We start from the raw sequence: 15,656 nt of genomic DNA on the forward strand, positions 1-15,656 counted from the left end.
TGTGAATGTATCAGTGCTTGGAAAAAAAATAATGTGGTAAAGAAGAGTATGTGTCATTTTACTTGTCTAGTCTCAGAGCTTTTATGTTTTTGTGGTTTAAAAGCAGTCTTGTCTGAAATAAGCATCATTTGGGGGGCCAGTTTCTTACTGACCCATAACACTCTAAGCTTCCAACTGGATCTGCAGCCGCCCTGATGAGCTTAGCATTAATTCAAATTGAGTTTTGGGTACTCCTGTGATGTTGAAGCTTAACAGAGACCTGGAGCTGAGCCAGCAGGATGTACCCTACTGAGGTGGTTTGTCACAAGCTTTCTGTCACTTCATCTATGTTTCTGTCAGAGATTTTTGTCAGGGGTGGTCTGTGAAGGTTGGATCAAGGATGATAAATGAGTGTGGCTGTCAGTTACTGTAGGTAGGTGTAGGTTCTGTGGCTTGGTGTGACAAAAGGCGCAACAAAATGTGGAGGCCTTTTAACAAGTTCAACAAGTGAACATTTTCCAGTCCATTACAGTTCGCTGCTTTTATATTACGTAGTTTTTATATTTTGTAGCTGTGTTGTATACAAAGACTTCAATAGAGGAGCGAAGCACATCATCATCATCATCAGACATGAGCCTCATTCAGTCTTTTGAAGTCCGGTTACTGCTGCACATGAAGAGTGACGCTGTTAAACTGTTAAAAAATAAATAACAGAGAGGCTGTTACAGATGACTCCCTGTCTGGTAGTGACATGTTGTTTGTCATGATCTCACAGCAGGTCTTTGGCCCTGGGGACACGTCATCACTCCCACCGATGTGAGGTTTTTTTAATTAGGTTAGCACTGAGCCCAGCGAGACCCACTTTGGTCTAAAAGAGGTATCCACACGTGTGTTTCTTAGGAAGCTCACAATACCCATTGTGAGTTTCAGCCATTGGCTATTCCAACTGTGTCGAACTGTGTGGTGGTGTTTTCATATACTGTGTGTATTTTCTTTTGCAAAGTGTCCTCTGAAGAAAAAATTTAAAGCAGAACAATTCACTGCTGACTAACTTCACTCCTCTTAAGTTGCCTCATGCACCGTCTTACACACTGTCCCTCGATCTCTCTCAGGGAGAATTGTCTTCTAAGTGATTAGTTTTATGCTCTGTTTTGCAGGCACACTGCCCAAGCAGCTCCTCAAATTGAACAAACAGTCAGACACCTAAGCACACACACACATATACACCCAGGACCACACACACACACATACACACACAAAATCTTGCCTCAGGGGAAATAAACCTCAGCCACACCGTTGCAGCATTAATGGCAAAATCCCATTGAAACTCAGGATTCAAACAGAAAGGGCGAGTGAACTCTTGCCCAGTGTAGAGTCTGGAAGATGAATTTTGCACGTCTCTAAGGAGTCAACCAACAACCAGTACATCAGTGAAAGTGACAAAGAAGCACCTTGATATCATAAAAAGATAGAACAGCGACCTTGCGTGTGATTAGTGAACACTGGTTTACACGTGATCCTGTTAAAAACACCTTTTAAAGCGCTTTAATAATATTTTTTGTTGTTTAAAGGTCATTAAATAGAAAGCACAAGAAGTCATGACAGTAATAAAAGATCTTGTCCAGCAAAGTCTTAAATGAACAAAACTCCGAAAGATAATGAACTGCCCATACATAATTAATAACTCGAACCAAATGAGAATATACTATTCATCTTGGTTGTATGTTTTATTAATGCTCCTCTGCATCTGTCATATCACTGCTATCTATGTCGTTAAGTGCTACATTATTCACTGCAGTAAATGGAATGAATAGATTTAAAACATTAGCAGGAACTTGAGCCCCGAGATAGTTCCTTCACTGGTTTCACGGCCGAGTGTGCGTGTTGTACGTACATGCAATGTACCGTTGTTAAGTTGCCCTCTCAAGTTATGAACTGTTGCATGTCAGCTGCTTCTATTCATAACAAGATGTCACTGACTCTTGGAACCTCGTGAACTACTGTCCAACAACAACTGTATCTGCTTGTTCTCCCTCCTCCAGGAACACTTTACACCAGAGTGCAAATTCAAGGAGTCGGTGTTCGAGAACTATTATGTGACATACTCCTCCATGATATACCGGCAGCAGCAGTCGGGCAGGGGCTGGTACCTCGGTCTGAACAAGGAAGGAGAAATCATGAAGGGGAATCATGTCAAGAAGAACAAGCCAGCAGCCCACTTCCTACCCAAACCTCTAAAAGGTAAGTCTGTCTGGATCCACATTCACATTTTACTGTTCAATATTCAAATCATGTTCAATCAGAACTGGTTTGTGCAATGTGTTGTCCAGCCCTGTGTTCATAGCTGCTCTGAATGGCAACTCAAAGGTGTGAAAAGTCATACAGAAGGGGGAGATGTAATGTTTAAAAATGGGAACACTGCATTCATGCACTCGAAAAGATACGTTTTGTGAAGAATGAAAAGAAAAGAGGTAAAGAGAGATAAGTTTATGAGCCACATCTGATTTTGAAAAGGTGTCTGTGTGCTGGTGGGGTTCCAAAATCCTTCAGCGATTTGTCATGCGGTTATAACACAGCATATTGGCTGCTCAAACAATGCAATGCTTAGCATCAGGGATAAAGTTGCTGTAATTACATAATCTGTTAAGAAACTTCTCTTTGACTATTCAGGCGTTTGGCTATTCTAGCTGGCAAGGGAATTGTTTTTCACAGTAGGAGACCTGAGAACAACTAGTTTTTCTCCGATTAAATTTCCTCATTTTCTTTTTCATCCTCTTAACACTTGAGGTCCGCATGGAGATTCTTTAGCTAAAGACTAAATTAGCTGCTTTCTACACGACTCTCCGCCGTTTAGCATTCTCCTGAGAGATGCCGACATGTGCCTATTCGGTAGTTCGCTCTAGCTGGTCGCACTCGGCTGCAGACGAAGCGCAGAACAAGGTTGAGCCATTGTGTGCAAGCAGACCCACGTTTAAATGCTTTGAATGGCAGCAGACAGGACTTCATTTTCATTAAAGTCACAGAAAACCACACCCATCCAGACGCTGTGTGTGGCAGTGTGGCTTTGGAGAACAGAGGAAACAGGGAGGAGAGAGGGGAGAAATGGTTCTGTTCTCTCTGTTGAAAAGGCCACAGTCCTTTCATCTTCAACAAGACACAGATTCACCTGTCAACAGAGAGGAGACAGTGAGAGAGTCTGTTTTTTTTTATTCAGGGAAGAAAAAAAAAGAAGAGCACTCTGGGTCTGTTTTTTCTTTTTTTTTCTTTTTGTCTCGGTAAGATATGAAAGGCTTGCACATCCAAATACTCAAACAATACAGAAAACAGGGCAGTTTCTTTAGATTGTTGGTTGTTGAGTACAGTTTGGATTTGTGATCTGTACATGCACTTACTTTTTCAGTAAAATAAGTAACTATCCATTGTTAAAGTGGGTAGTTTAGTCAATATACTGACACTGACACTAACTGGCTCATCTACGAGGCTTGCCTGTATAATCTAGGGCAATCTAAGTCAACAGGTCTGTACTGGAGTGGATTACATTTAAAGATAATTCCAACATTTTGAGGACGTATGTATGGAAGCTAATACATAACATTAGAAACAGCTTTAAACGCAATGCAGTCCATTACAATGACAAAATGGAACAGCGGACAAACACTGAATTAACTCTCTATGACTTAAATGAACACCAAATTGTTTCATAATATTATCAGTACAGTAAAGGCCTAATTAAAGTTTACATGCTAAGTTGTGGACACCCCATTTCACTATTCTAATTTCAACTAAATCAAAAAAGAAATCTTAATTTTGATTCTGCTCATGGGTTCTTCAACAGATTTCACTAACTCGTTCCAAATAACCAAACAGCACAGCGATGTAGCACAGACTTTTTGTGTTGTCTGGGACAGAGTTACAACAAACACCTTCTGAATAGCGGGCTATTCTCAGTACACCTACTCAAGCTGAGTTGCTCCATTAGCAGGTGAACAGCACAAATTGTGTTACGGTCTTCTAACAATCATCGTACTTTAGCAAATGCTATTCTACAAAATGCTCGGCACTGGCTTCCTGTCGCTCAGAGAATTGACCTTAAAACAGCGTTGCTTTTGTACAAGTCTCTTCATGGTCTAGCACCAAAGTACATCTCTGACATGTTAGTGCCATATGAACCATCTCGGGCTCTGAGAACCTCAGGTAGTGGTTTCCTGCTGGTGCTCAGAGTCAGGACTAAACACAGTGAGGCTGCATTCCAGTTGTATGCAGGTAAATTCTGGAACTGTCTTTCAGAAGATGTGAGACAGGCTTCAACTCTGACAATGTTCAAATCCAGGCTGAAAACAGTTCTATTTAGTTGTGCATATGACAGCTGAAAGTATTTTATCTGTACTCTTGTAATTAATGATTCTATTTATGTTTTTATGGATTGATTTTATCTGCTTCTTTGCTTTTAATGTAATTAATTAATGATTGTGTTTTATGTTTTGTGGATTGACTTTATCCGATGTCTTATAGTTTTGTGTGAAGTACTTTGAATTACCTTGGGGACAAATTGTGCGATACAAATAAACCTGCCTTGCCTTGCCTTGCCTTTACCGTGACAGGATTGGACTCGTCCATCGTTAAAACAGAGTTGTTAAAGTAAACCTCAAAATATTCAAGAAATCAGAAAAGAAACCACTGTCGTTATGGTTATGATGACTTTATCTAGTTCTATGTTTCTGCTTGTACTTTTAACACAGTTCTTCTGTTGAAGCGTAGCACCATTACCAGAACAGCGATTTTTTTATTTCTCTTCTGTGACAACAAACACAAAATTTTTCTGCAACTATTCAGCTTATCGAGGCGCGTTACAGCAGACTAAATTAACTTTATGACACTTTATAGCAACACATTATCTGTGACTGTGGCAACGTGCTGATATTTTTCTGTCACACACTGGGAGAGAATCACTTCACACAACACACCCACTAATCTTCGTCACCACATTTCTTAAAGTGCAGTTAAGACTGTGGCTGTGCTAACTTCACTAGCTAGAAACACAGTAAATATGTTAATTCATGTAACTGCTGTTTGTTTACCTTGATTGGCAGGGGTGGTTGAGGAAGTGTTTTACCTAAGTAAAAGTATCACTACCACACTGTAACAGTCCTGCATTGAAAAAGTTATAAAAGGTATCTAAGTGTAATCATATTACAGTATGATATATCATTAGATTCAAATTTTTAATGCAGGTAAAAAGAGGATTTTACTGTTGCAGTAACAATAAGCTCCATGAAAATTGGAATTGAGAATCAGTAAGAACCAGAATTAATAAGCAGAATTCTTAATATACAACCATAGCAATGCTCCTTTACAGAGAAGGTCAATAAAAATCACTCTTTTGTTGCCACAGAACTTAAATTAAAGGATAAACTATTTCTGTCCAGATTTATCACTGTCACACCGAACACAATAAACGATGTGTTATATGCTTGTGTTTGACTATCTTAGTATTATATGAGGGATTTCATTCAGTAATCCAGAAGTAATTGCAGTGTTGAATATTTGAGTTTTTAGAGTCAAGTTTCTCATTTCTTCTATTTGCTGCCTCTTCTTGCGTCTTTGGTGGAGCTTCTCTAGCCAGCATCTTATTAAGAATCCATATCTGCCCTCTGAGATCGCTATAATAGCTTTTCACTTTCATTTAACGGGGCATCCAGGGGGTCTCAAACACACTTAAGAGCAATACCCAAAGAATGATTGCCTTGCTTTATGCTGAGAGAGAAATACTGAGAAAGTGAAGAAGCTGAATAACAAGAATAGATATAGGCTGGGTGAGACGGTAATTCTAACAGATACCAAACACCATTGCCCTTAGCTGCCTTTTGTGCATTTTATCTAAAAGCAGAAAAATAGCGTCGCTGAAGTCCAACAACAAATCCAAAATGAGAAAAACAAATTTAATACATACTTTTGCTGTAATACCCCATCTTTTGGACAAACTTCAAATGATCCAGTAACGCACAATATTTACTAAATCTTTTGCATAATTTAAATTTCAGATGTAGGTAGCGGCTCGGAAAGAGCTCCGCGCAGTAAGGAGAGAGAAAGAGAAATAAAGGAGAATTTGTTCCAGCAGCTCATAAAAATTCAGAGGCAGTGGTGTTACAGGGCACCAATTAAGAAGCTGTCTCTGCATTGGTGATGGCATCTCCTCCAGGCATTACTCACTACTCTGCTGGTTCCAGTCTGAGAGGCTCAGCCCACAGCCTCTCATTCTGTCTTCCTCTGGATGAAGCAAGTTCAGCTCACGTCATTCAAACCCAAACAGGAAAATCCTCTTAAAATTCTTCCAGAAAGCCCCGATACAAGAGACAATGCCTTTATCTGGAGAGTGTGTAGTCTGTCAAGTGGCGTCTCTCGCTGAAAACAAGGGGAGGTTTGTGTGGAGAAAAAATTACAAGATGGTTAGTTGTTACTGGAGATTAATGCTTAAAAACCAACAGCAGCAATGGTGTTGAGGCGATATTATAATTCTGAGGTCTGCCATTATAATCATACAGTACTGTGACTAACAAGACCGACACCAATAATCAGCAGTTTTCCAGCAAAATCCTGCCAATGATTGATGTGTGTACACAGAGATGGTCTCTGGATTGCTGCTGTAACAAAAAAATGCTGGGCTAAGTGAAGTGTCTGAAGGCCTGGGTTTGCTGTTTCAGCCACAGACTCCCTCAGGAATGAACATCAAATAGCATTCTAGGCAGAAGGATGTTGACAACATCCTGAAACCAAAGACTGTGAACCTCAGATTACTGATATTTCTTCTGAAAAGGAGGCTGCTGAGATGCAGATTGGGCCAATGCTGCATACACAGCAAAGCTGAAGCACTAGCAACTCTTGAATTTATAATGCTATGCTGTGAATATGGGATTTTTTTTTTTTTTTTTACTTCAGCACCAAGCTAGTCTATTGGGATCTCTAGATTCAGCAGTTTGCAGGAGACTATACAGTGGCTGGAAAAAGTAATTGAACCGTCAGGTAGTCTTCCATGAGGTTCAAAAGGTTAGTTCACAAAATGTTGTAAAGAAAAAAAAAAATGTATTTAAGCCACAGAAACACATATGAAGCTCTAACCAACTGTTTTCTACTAAAACGAATCAATAAATCATGTGATAACATGAGCATACCAGTAAATGGAATAGAAACAGCTGAACACAATCTAATTGTCAAACTAATGAAACATGTCAACAGCTCCCACTAAATTATTTAAACTTTGGTAATTTTAAGCCATAAAATTGTGAGTTATGGGCACTTAGGTTCAACAATTACTAAATTACTAAGTTTTAAATTTGTATAGCTGATATAAGATCATTTTGGTTGGGAAAAAACTAAACTAAACTAAACTAAAAGACATTAAAATGAAACCACTGCTTAGTCATGTGGGAAATGTTAGACAGATAGATTTGCTTTTGTTCTTTTACATATTCTCAGTTCAAAAACTTATTTTGGTATGAAAAACTTATAGCTGCAGCTGTTGAAGCTGTTTTTTTTTTTGTTTTTTTTAATTTATAATTAGTACAAACACAACAGAATAGGCTGTTTCCAGTTACTTTGTTCAAAAGCATATACGTGACACTGAATTCAACATTTGCTAATATGTTCATTTGGTTTCTTTAGAAACTATAAAAGTTGTTGTGTTGAGAGAACTCTCAGGTCTCTCCTTTCAACTCAGCTTTTGAAGACAAAAAACCTCAACTTAGACTAAATATTGTGATTTTATGAGTTCTAAAGAGGTGGCAAAAAATGGCAAAGGCAAGTGAAGTGAGCTCAGCAAAAAGATATTCAGCAGGTCTGAGTACAGAAGTCCATCCTGAAGCTCAAAGAAATACGACAGCCAGGATAAAAGTTGCAAAAGAACATATGCAGAAAGACATTCCAAATTCAACTTAAATGGACGTGACAGTAGAAAATATGCGTGGAGAAAGCCAGGAGAAAGCTGGGAAATGGGAACGTCAAAGTCTGGAGCCGTTTCTGTCTTTGAGAACTAGCATGTACTGATGGAACCACAAACTCTGAAGTGCACAGAGGAATTTTGGATGCAAATTTGAAGAAATCAGTCAAGAAATGATTCAAGCTCCAGAAAAGGATCTTTTAGAAGGATTGCAATCCAAAGCAGACCAGCCTGTAGTTCAAGGAATGTTTTACCCAAGAGAAAAGTCTTGAATGGTCCTCCCAGAGACCTGACCTGAATCGAACAGACCACCAGAGAGAAAATGTCATCTCATTGATGCTGTAGCGCGGATAAACAGAAAGTTTTGCTGGCTGACAAATGGAAAAAGTTTTTATTACAGTTATTATAGAAACTGTTTTTTTTACATGCAAAGACATTGTCAAGCAGCTACAACCTACAACATAAAGTCTAATGTTACCATTACGGGATCCATTCAAACCACCAGAAGAGTTCCACAAAAGTTTTTCTTTTTTTTCTTCTATTGCATTACGTACATAATGTATTTATCACAGTTCTTGTTTTCTATTTGTTCTGTGTGTTTAAGGTATAAAAAATGTCAGTTTTTCTTATCCTGACTTATTTTGTGTTTCCACAGTGGCGATGTACAGAGAGCCATCTCTCCATGACTTGACAGAGTTCTCCCGCTCTGGCAGCGGCACGCCCACCAAGAGTCGGAGTGCCTCAGCCGTCCTCAACGGAGGCAAAGCCGTGAGCCAGAATGAGTCGACGTAGCCCGGTAGCCAAACCCAGGCCTGGGGCCGAACCACGAAACCTTACCTCTAGCAGAGCGTGAATCCAAGCAGACTTGTTTCTCCGATCAGCGGTTCAGGACTAGCGACGACAACAAACCACACATAAAACGCCCAGACACCACCAATAAAAACAGCTAGGTACCATCCTGGTCAATCATCATCAAAAAAAAAGCATCAATAGTAAGAAACGTAACAGCACATAGATCATTCTGGATTTTTAAAAAACGAATGAAAAATTTTGTTTTTGGGCTTGAGATTTATTTGTTACCTTGGTCACTCTCTTTTGGTGATGATCGCATACCAGTTAGCTCATCTTTATCTCATTTTGTTCTTACTTAATTTCCTGTGGACTAACTTTTCTTAGGTCATGCAAACACCAAGCAGTCGTGCATCTGTCAGACAGGGACGGGAAGGTAGACATGCAGGTGTTCAGGGCAGCCAGTCATGGTGCTGGTCTACAAGGCTGCAGTGGTACAGTACAAGCCCTGATCTCTGTCTCATCCATGCTTCTGTGAATACAAAGCCTATAAACTCCCTGGTGTGGCACAGCCTAGTGCTGCTGGGACTGTGGCCAGCCAGATGGTAGCTCTCCTGCGTCCTAGTGCACACGCTCAGAGACTGAGCTCTCTAGCATGGGAAAATGAAGCCTATGTTCAACTGACCTGAAATATAAAAGGGACAGTGTGGCTCTCTTGCAGTTTTTTTTTTTTTTTTTTTTTTTTCATTTTAGAGATGCCACAGCTGCACCTTGTTTTTTTTGCTAATTTTCTGAATTAGCTGAGCGCTTTTTATTTGATAACCGGTTTTGTTTTTTTTGTCCCCTCTTGTTCTCTTCCCTTGCCATTGTTCAGTATTTGTATTTTTGTTTATTATAGAAAAGGGTTCCAGCAAACCAAAGACAGAGCGTAAGAGTGTCCCTTTAAGCCGCTGAAAACCAAGCCAGTATAAAAGGCAAAGCTGGAGTTTTTTTTTTTCATTGTACATTTTTGATGAAAGAAAGCAAAGATTTTGTGGGGGGAAAAAAAGAACAATGGACAAAGGAAGTGATTTTAAACACTTTGGAGTTGGCAGCGTGCTTCATGTTGTGCTTTTTGCTGATATGCTCGATGACCGAGGTATGAAACGATTATTCTGTGTCCCCATTCCCTTCTGTTACCACTGTGTCACAATGTCTCTAGCTCTTGTCCTCGTGATCTGTTTCCTCCCTCCGTGCTTGTGTCATACTTCGACTCCCCCAGCCAACCCTATTTTGTCGACTTCTATTGACCGATACAGTTCACCATAGGAATATGGTGGGAGCCCCTTTCCCAGGATGCTTGTTATGTGTTTGAGTAACTTATTGTGGTGACAATATTTTCTAAATTTAAAAAAAAAAAAAAAAAAGAATACTGTGGACTTTTAGGTGGCTTAACATTTTATAGGACACGTCATATTTGTAAAAGTGAAAAAAAAAAAAGAGACAAAAACATACAAAAATGAACATCTTCCCTTTCTTGCACAGGGCATGTACAAACACAAATATGTACAAAAAGGACCCTTTTTGTGGGCTATGTACTCTTCCCTTCAGCTACATAACTTCTTTCTGGTACATGCTTCTGGGAAACTTTATTTTCTTGGTTTCCCCTGGAGGTGGTTTGTATAAGGTGAACCTATCTGTTGCATGGGAGAAAGCAGGGAAATTCTGGTCTAGGGCTGCATGATGTAGGCTATGTGTATTAACCCATGTTGGATCATGTGTTCCAAACTACCAGGCTAAATCTGATATAAAAAAACAACATACACAGACGGACATTGTGGCTGTCTGATAACTTCCAGTTGTTTATTATTTGTTGTATACACAAAAATGCACTGAATAAAATGTTTATATTAAGATATACTTTTAAAATGTGTCAGACTTTCTTCTTTGTCCGATCACTTGCCTCACGAATCATTGCAGGTAAAGAGAACACTGGGCAGAATTGAATTTCAGCTGGCACAATCAGCAGCAATCGGTGGTGCAGAAGGGCCTTCGCCATTAAGGCCCTCCTGAACACACGCTCAGTTTTTCTATCTGTGGATACCAATGTGTCACGTAGAGGTGGGATATGCCTTTAATTGCCTCAGAGTTGCAGCTGGTGTACAGGCTTAGGGCTCATTCTATGTAATAGATCAATATCTCTTTTGGACATGATAGAAGACTTGATACCTGGAAATTGCTCGGCTGCTGTGGATTTTTCTCTGCGTCTGAATAAGCGCTGCCCTGACTGTGTAATCTCGCTAAGTAAGTAAGATTGCTTTTACCTTCTTCCCAAAGGCTAAACATGAGATTGCCTTTAGTGCAAATGATTCAAATCTTTTCTTCTTAGAAAATAAATCACATCTGAGCAAAGGCACAAGACAGCTTTGGGTTTCATCTTAGTTGGTGGAACTGCAGACTTTACCAGGTCAAGTTTTTACATAATTAAGCAAGAACAAAAAAAAAAAAAAACGAACAACAATCCTTTTTGATGAATACAATTAGAACCCTTAAGTGCTATAAGGTCTTCATATGTGGAGAGAGGCCGTGACCCAAGGTGATGATTACATGGTGAGTCCGTTACCGCTGAGACAAGCCGGGAAAGAATAATCTGAGTGATGGCATGACACTGTGTTAACCTGCCGAGCTTTGTTAATAAGGTCAGCCGTCTCCCTCGCTCTCTCTGTCATCTTGGGAAGAAGCACTTTCTTTAATGAGGGGTTACGTCCATAATCACTCCGCTCTGATTGTCAGCTACAATAGATGTCAGAAATCATGTGTCAAAGTGTGATGCAAAGAACAAGCAGTAAGGAAAAATTCAAACTGACAATAAACACTATTGTAGAGAGGAAGTAGCAGCGGAGTGGATAATGCAAGAACATTTAGGGTTTCCTAAATTAAGTTTATGATATTGTGGAGCTGTTTCTAAATGAGCTACAGTGTGCGTATTTTACATATTAAAGCCACTTGTCACCTGGTGCGGCTCAGCGATGTGCTTTTGGACAACAATGGAGTTTTTTAAACACAAAATCAGATCTGATCATACTTTGCGCTGCAGATGTGAAATTGCAATGCTATGAATTTTAAAAACAAGTCATAATGCTATAATTAACACAAATGAAAACATTACAATAGAAGCACGTATTATAATACCAGCCTGCAGCTCACGATCGTTTGTTGAATGACATCAACAGTGCAAAAGCCTGCAGTTATAATTTTGATGTTCTCTCCAGAGTGCCACTGATGTGCGGTTACAGCCGAGACCTTTAACCACCAATAAAAAATAAAAGAAAACTACAAAAAGACATGTTAAATTTCTGATTCATTCCAATAGGCATTTTTTTTCTGAATTTAACAAATAGCATACACATGCAGATGCCAGTATAATGTATAGATTTTCTTCTTAATCCTTAGATTGACCTAAAGATCTAAGTCTGACTCATGTCATTTTACACAAGCGAAAGATACTTCTACTGGTTATTACAGCCTCTTGTTCAGCTTTACAGGAAGCTTGCTCCTCATCCTTGGAGTGCGAGTGTGAGTAGGCATCAATCTGGCCCCTGGAGACTACCTCATTACGCCCATCGCCAGCAGAGACAGGAGGACTAATAGGCCTCTGTAATATAAGCCCTGATATGAGCTACTTCATCGTTCATGTAGTTTGACATCCCCCTACTCCCTTCATTTCCTTTTGCCCATCACTAGACTCCATTCATTAGCATGGGACAGTCCAATTCATTAACGGAGGCTGCCAGCCTTGTTCAGAGATGGTGATGTGAAGACAAGCCGCCTTCCCTCTGTGGTATCTCTTTCTCCTTTTCCCTTCTTTCCCTCACTTACTGACCAATCAGTTATTCTGCCCTTCACTTGACCAGACTAATGAGTCTTCATGGAGCCCTTAAAAATAAGGGCAAATGCAAACCCAGGGTGTGTCTCATACACACATATATATATACACACACAGCCAAACATATAAACCATAAACACAAGTCAAGCAAAGCCATTGTTGCTCAAGCGTGCAAGGATTGGAGATTTTTTGAGTGAGATCATGCTGAAATATTCTGTCACGAATCCGACAGAGCTGATGGAGCTGTGATATATGTGAGCACTGTGTACCTGTGAATGCTATAACTCATTGCCCTTTATCACTGCCAGCACAGGCTGACTGGCTTCCTTTCTCTCTCTCTCTTACTCAGTCTCCCTTCCTGTCTGCCTTTGTCATCTCCTTCACAATTGCACTGTTCCGCTGTTTTAATTTTCAGTGCGACATTCTTCACCCGTACAGAAGATGACATGAATGCCGCTATAATTTGCTTCTTATAGAAAACTGAATGGCAAGTGTCACAACATGATCTTTTTTTTTCTTTTTGAAGCCACTTGTTAAAACTCTATCAAAAGTCCAATTCAACTTCCTGTATTGATTCCTCAATTATCAATCAGGATTAGAAGTTTCCCTCCTTGTAGCTCCTTCCTTTTCTGACTGTGTTGTCACGGGAGGTATGTTATACAGAAAACAATTTTCCACCTGCCAGTCAAGAAGTCAATGCATGAAATTACTCTAATTATGAAACCGGCTGGAACGATTTGCTCCCTGAAAATTGCACACAATTTAATGTACAGCAAACTGAGTTAAGTGCAGCTTCCCAGAAATATTGACGTTTTTACAACCTTCGGAAGAAGACCAAGACAACTGAATTTAATTGACCAGCTGGCGCAGAAACCTCCCACGAGGGGCAGCTGCATCTCTCATTTACTTCTCCTTTTCTGCTCTTTCTCAATCTCCTTCCTTATCCACTTGTTGTGGACAATTTAGGAACACATTGACAAGTTATTTGCAAATAAAAGGGAGAAACAGAAATTATACATCATCAAGAAGGGGTCTATTAAAATATAAAGTTTTGTTATAGTTTTTCACAGGTCCCAACCTCTGAAAACAGGCTTCACGAAAACAAACCAACGATAGAAATTGAAGCTAACAGACTCTAAATAATGCTAAGCTATATAGCCCTAAACCCTGGAGATATACCAAGACTAAACAGGATGAAGTGGGCACAAAAAAATGTGATAGAGGAAGAAGAAATAGGATAGAAAGGCTTAACAGTGAGATAATAAACCAGTCAGCTAGTGTTAGGAAACAAAGTTGTGCATAAAACCTCCTGGGGAGAAAACAGCAAAAATGAGTGACACTTGACTTTAGTTATTGTGTAAAAAACAGTGCACAGACCTGCATACATGCCTGGGCTTTCGCAGGGAAAACAAAGCAAACACAGAAAATAAGTCTTTGCAGGTGGCAGCAGTCAGAGACACAAGCTGACTAACATTCTGCAGGCCCTCGGCTCATACAAGAGAAAACTGTCAGGTCGAGAAATTGATGAAATTGAAAGAAATGCACTGCTGCTAACCCTGAATGGCCTCTCAGTCCCTCAGCACCCCGGTGCCCTCTGAGAGCAGAGATTCCAAATAGAGTTGGCGGCTATTTGTCCCTGTAACAACCTCTCTTCCATCACCACCCCCCGTGTGCCCCTCGGTTGGCACAGAAAAAGCAGCGGCTTCGTTCTCAGCAGATTACCCTGTGCAGAAAGTGTCTCACACTTCTGCTTATCAGTGTTACCAGCACATCAGAGCACCAGAGACGGACAGAAAAGACGGGCACGACATGCTGCTCAGAGAGTGCACACATTGATAACATCCACCGCAAATAGCATCAGACATCACGGCTTCCACCATCAAAAGATCCAGTACAGCTGGAGGGTAACCTTCTGCTTGTTCTTCAGGTTTTAGTTTGATTTAATATGGATTTTTTTTTTTACAAGAGGTAGGAGCTCAACACCATTTGTCTTTACTGAGAAAGAAACCTAAAAGAGGAAGATCGGAACACTGTATTTGCAAAACCTTTTTGTTGTTGTTGTTATTGTTCATGCACTGAACTCCAGCCTGAACACTGAATATGAAATGAAACAATGACTGTAAGGTTCAAGTTCTGACTTCAAGCATTAATTTTAGAGTATTTACATTTTATCCACATCAGATAAACAACATAGCTCTTTTAAAACATGCTCCCCCCAATGTAGCGCATAGACATCAGTAGACATTTGGGATCTTCCTTCCTTCTTAAATGTTTTGACCACATTTTCGTGTTCAGAAACTGAAATCCATGCTCAGGTGAACCAACTGACCTATTCAATTAAGAATATTCCCCACTTTGGCAATAAGAAATTCATTGCATGCCTCATTTGTAAATTTGGGGTAAGTGGCAAGCTACATGTGGGGCTCTGTATTTAAAGGGCTATAAGTCCTACAAAGACCACTGCAGTGAAGACTCCGATACTTTCTCAAAGTCAGCATGTGGCCCAGAGGTGTAGGACTCTTAGGACTGGTTGATACACAGCTGGTAACTTTTGTTGCACGTCAGTTTGCATTTGATGCTCCAGATTAGGAAATAGATGCACTGAAGTTATTACATGTCTGTCCAAAATTTGGGGGCAATTAACAGTTGTCAGCACATTTAATGTCACCCATTTCCTGTGTAATCAGTTCATTAAATGGCCATGATCATATCTGATATCAGCCTGAGTTTGGTTAAGTTTAGGCATCAAAACTGCTTGGTTTGGTTTAGAAAAAAAGGATCATGATATGGGTTAAAATAACATATCACTGTCATCATACTGTATGACTAAAAATTTGTAGGCACTTTAGATTTTTATCCATCCTTCAGTACCATCAGGGAGGCATCTGATTGTCTTGAGTCAGGCTGACTAAATGAATAGGCAGAAGCAACTAAATTAACAGAAAAACTGTGGTAAGTTTTTCAAGGTGCTTGAAGCCCATCTGCTAAATATCTTGAAAAACTGGGTAGAAGTATATCTACAAGAACCAGTGCTAAGCAGCTTCCACACACATAGCAATGACATTTAGTTTTCTAAATTCTAGTTTGATT

The 15,656-nt window shown here is 39.8% G+C and overlaps 1 protein-coding gene across 4 annotated transcripts in view; it reads left to right on the forward strand.

The window, feature by feature from the left end:
* Positions 1-10,609, forward strand: part of fgf13a (fibroblast growth factor 13a) — a 57,525-nt gene extending 46,916 nt beyond the window's left edge. For 3 of the 4 annotated variants that reach the window (XM_008306884.1, XM_008306899.1, XM_008306877.1), the window contains exons 4-5: positions 2,022-2,220; positions 8,568-8,915. In XM_008306884.1, the coding sequence (XP_008305106.1) occupies positions 2,022-2,220; positions 8,568-8,704 (336 nt within the window). In that variant the 3' untranslated portion in view covers positions 8,705-8,915. Of the gene's footprint in view, positions 1-2,021; positions 2,221-8,567 lie in introns of all 4 variants that reach the window. The other variant, XM_008306891.1, reaches the window with a different exon arrangement.
* The last annotated feature ends 5,047 nt before the right edge of the window (positions 10,610-15,656 follow it).

This window comes from Stegastes partitus, unplaced genomic scaffold (genome assembly GCF_000690725.1).
Source record: "Stegastes partitus isolate 25-593 unplaced genomic scaffold, Stegastes_partitus-1.0.2 Scaffold2, whole genome shotgun sequence".
NCBI lineage: Eukaryota > Metazoa > Chordata > Actinopteri > Pomacentridae > Stegastes > Stegastes partitus.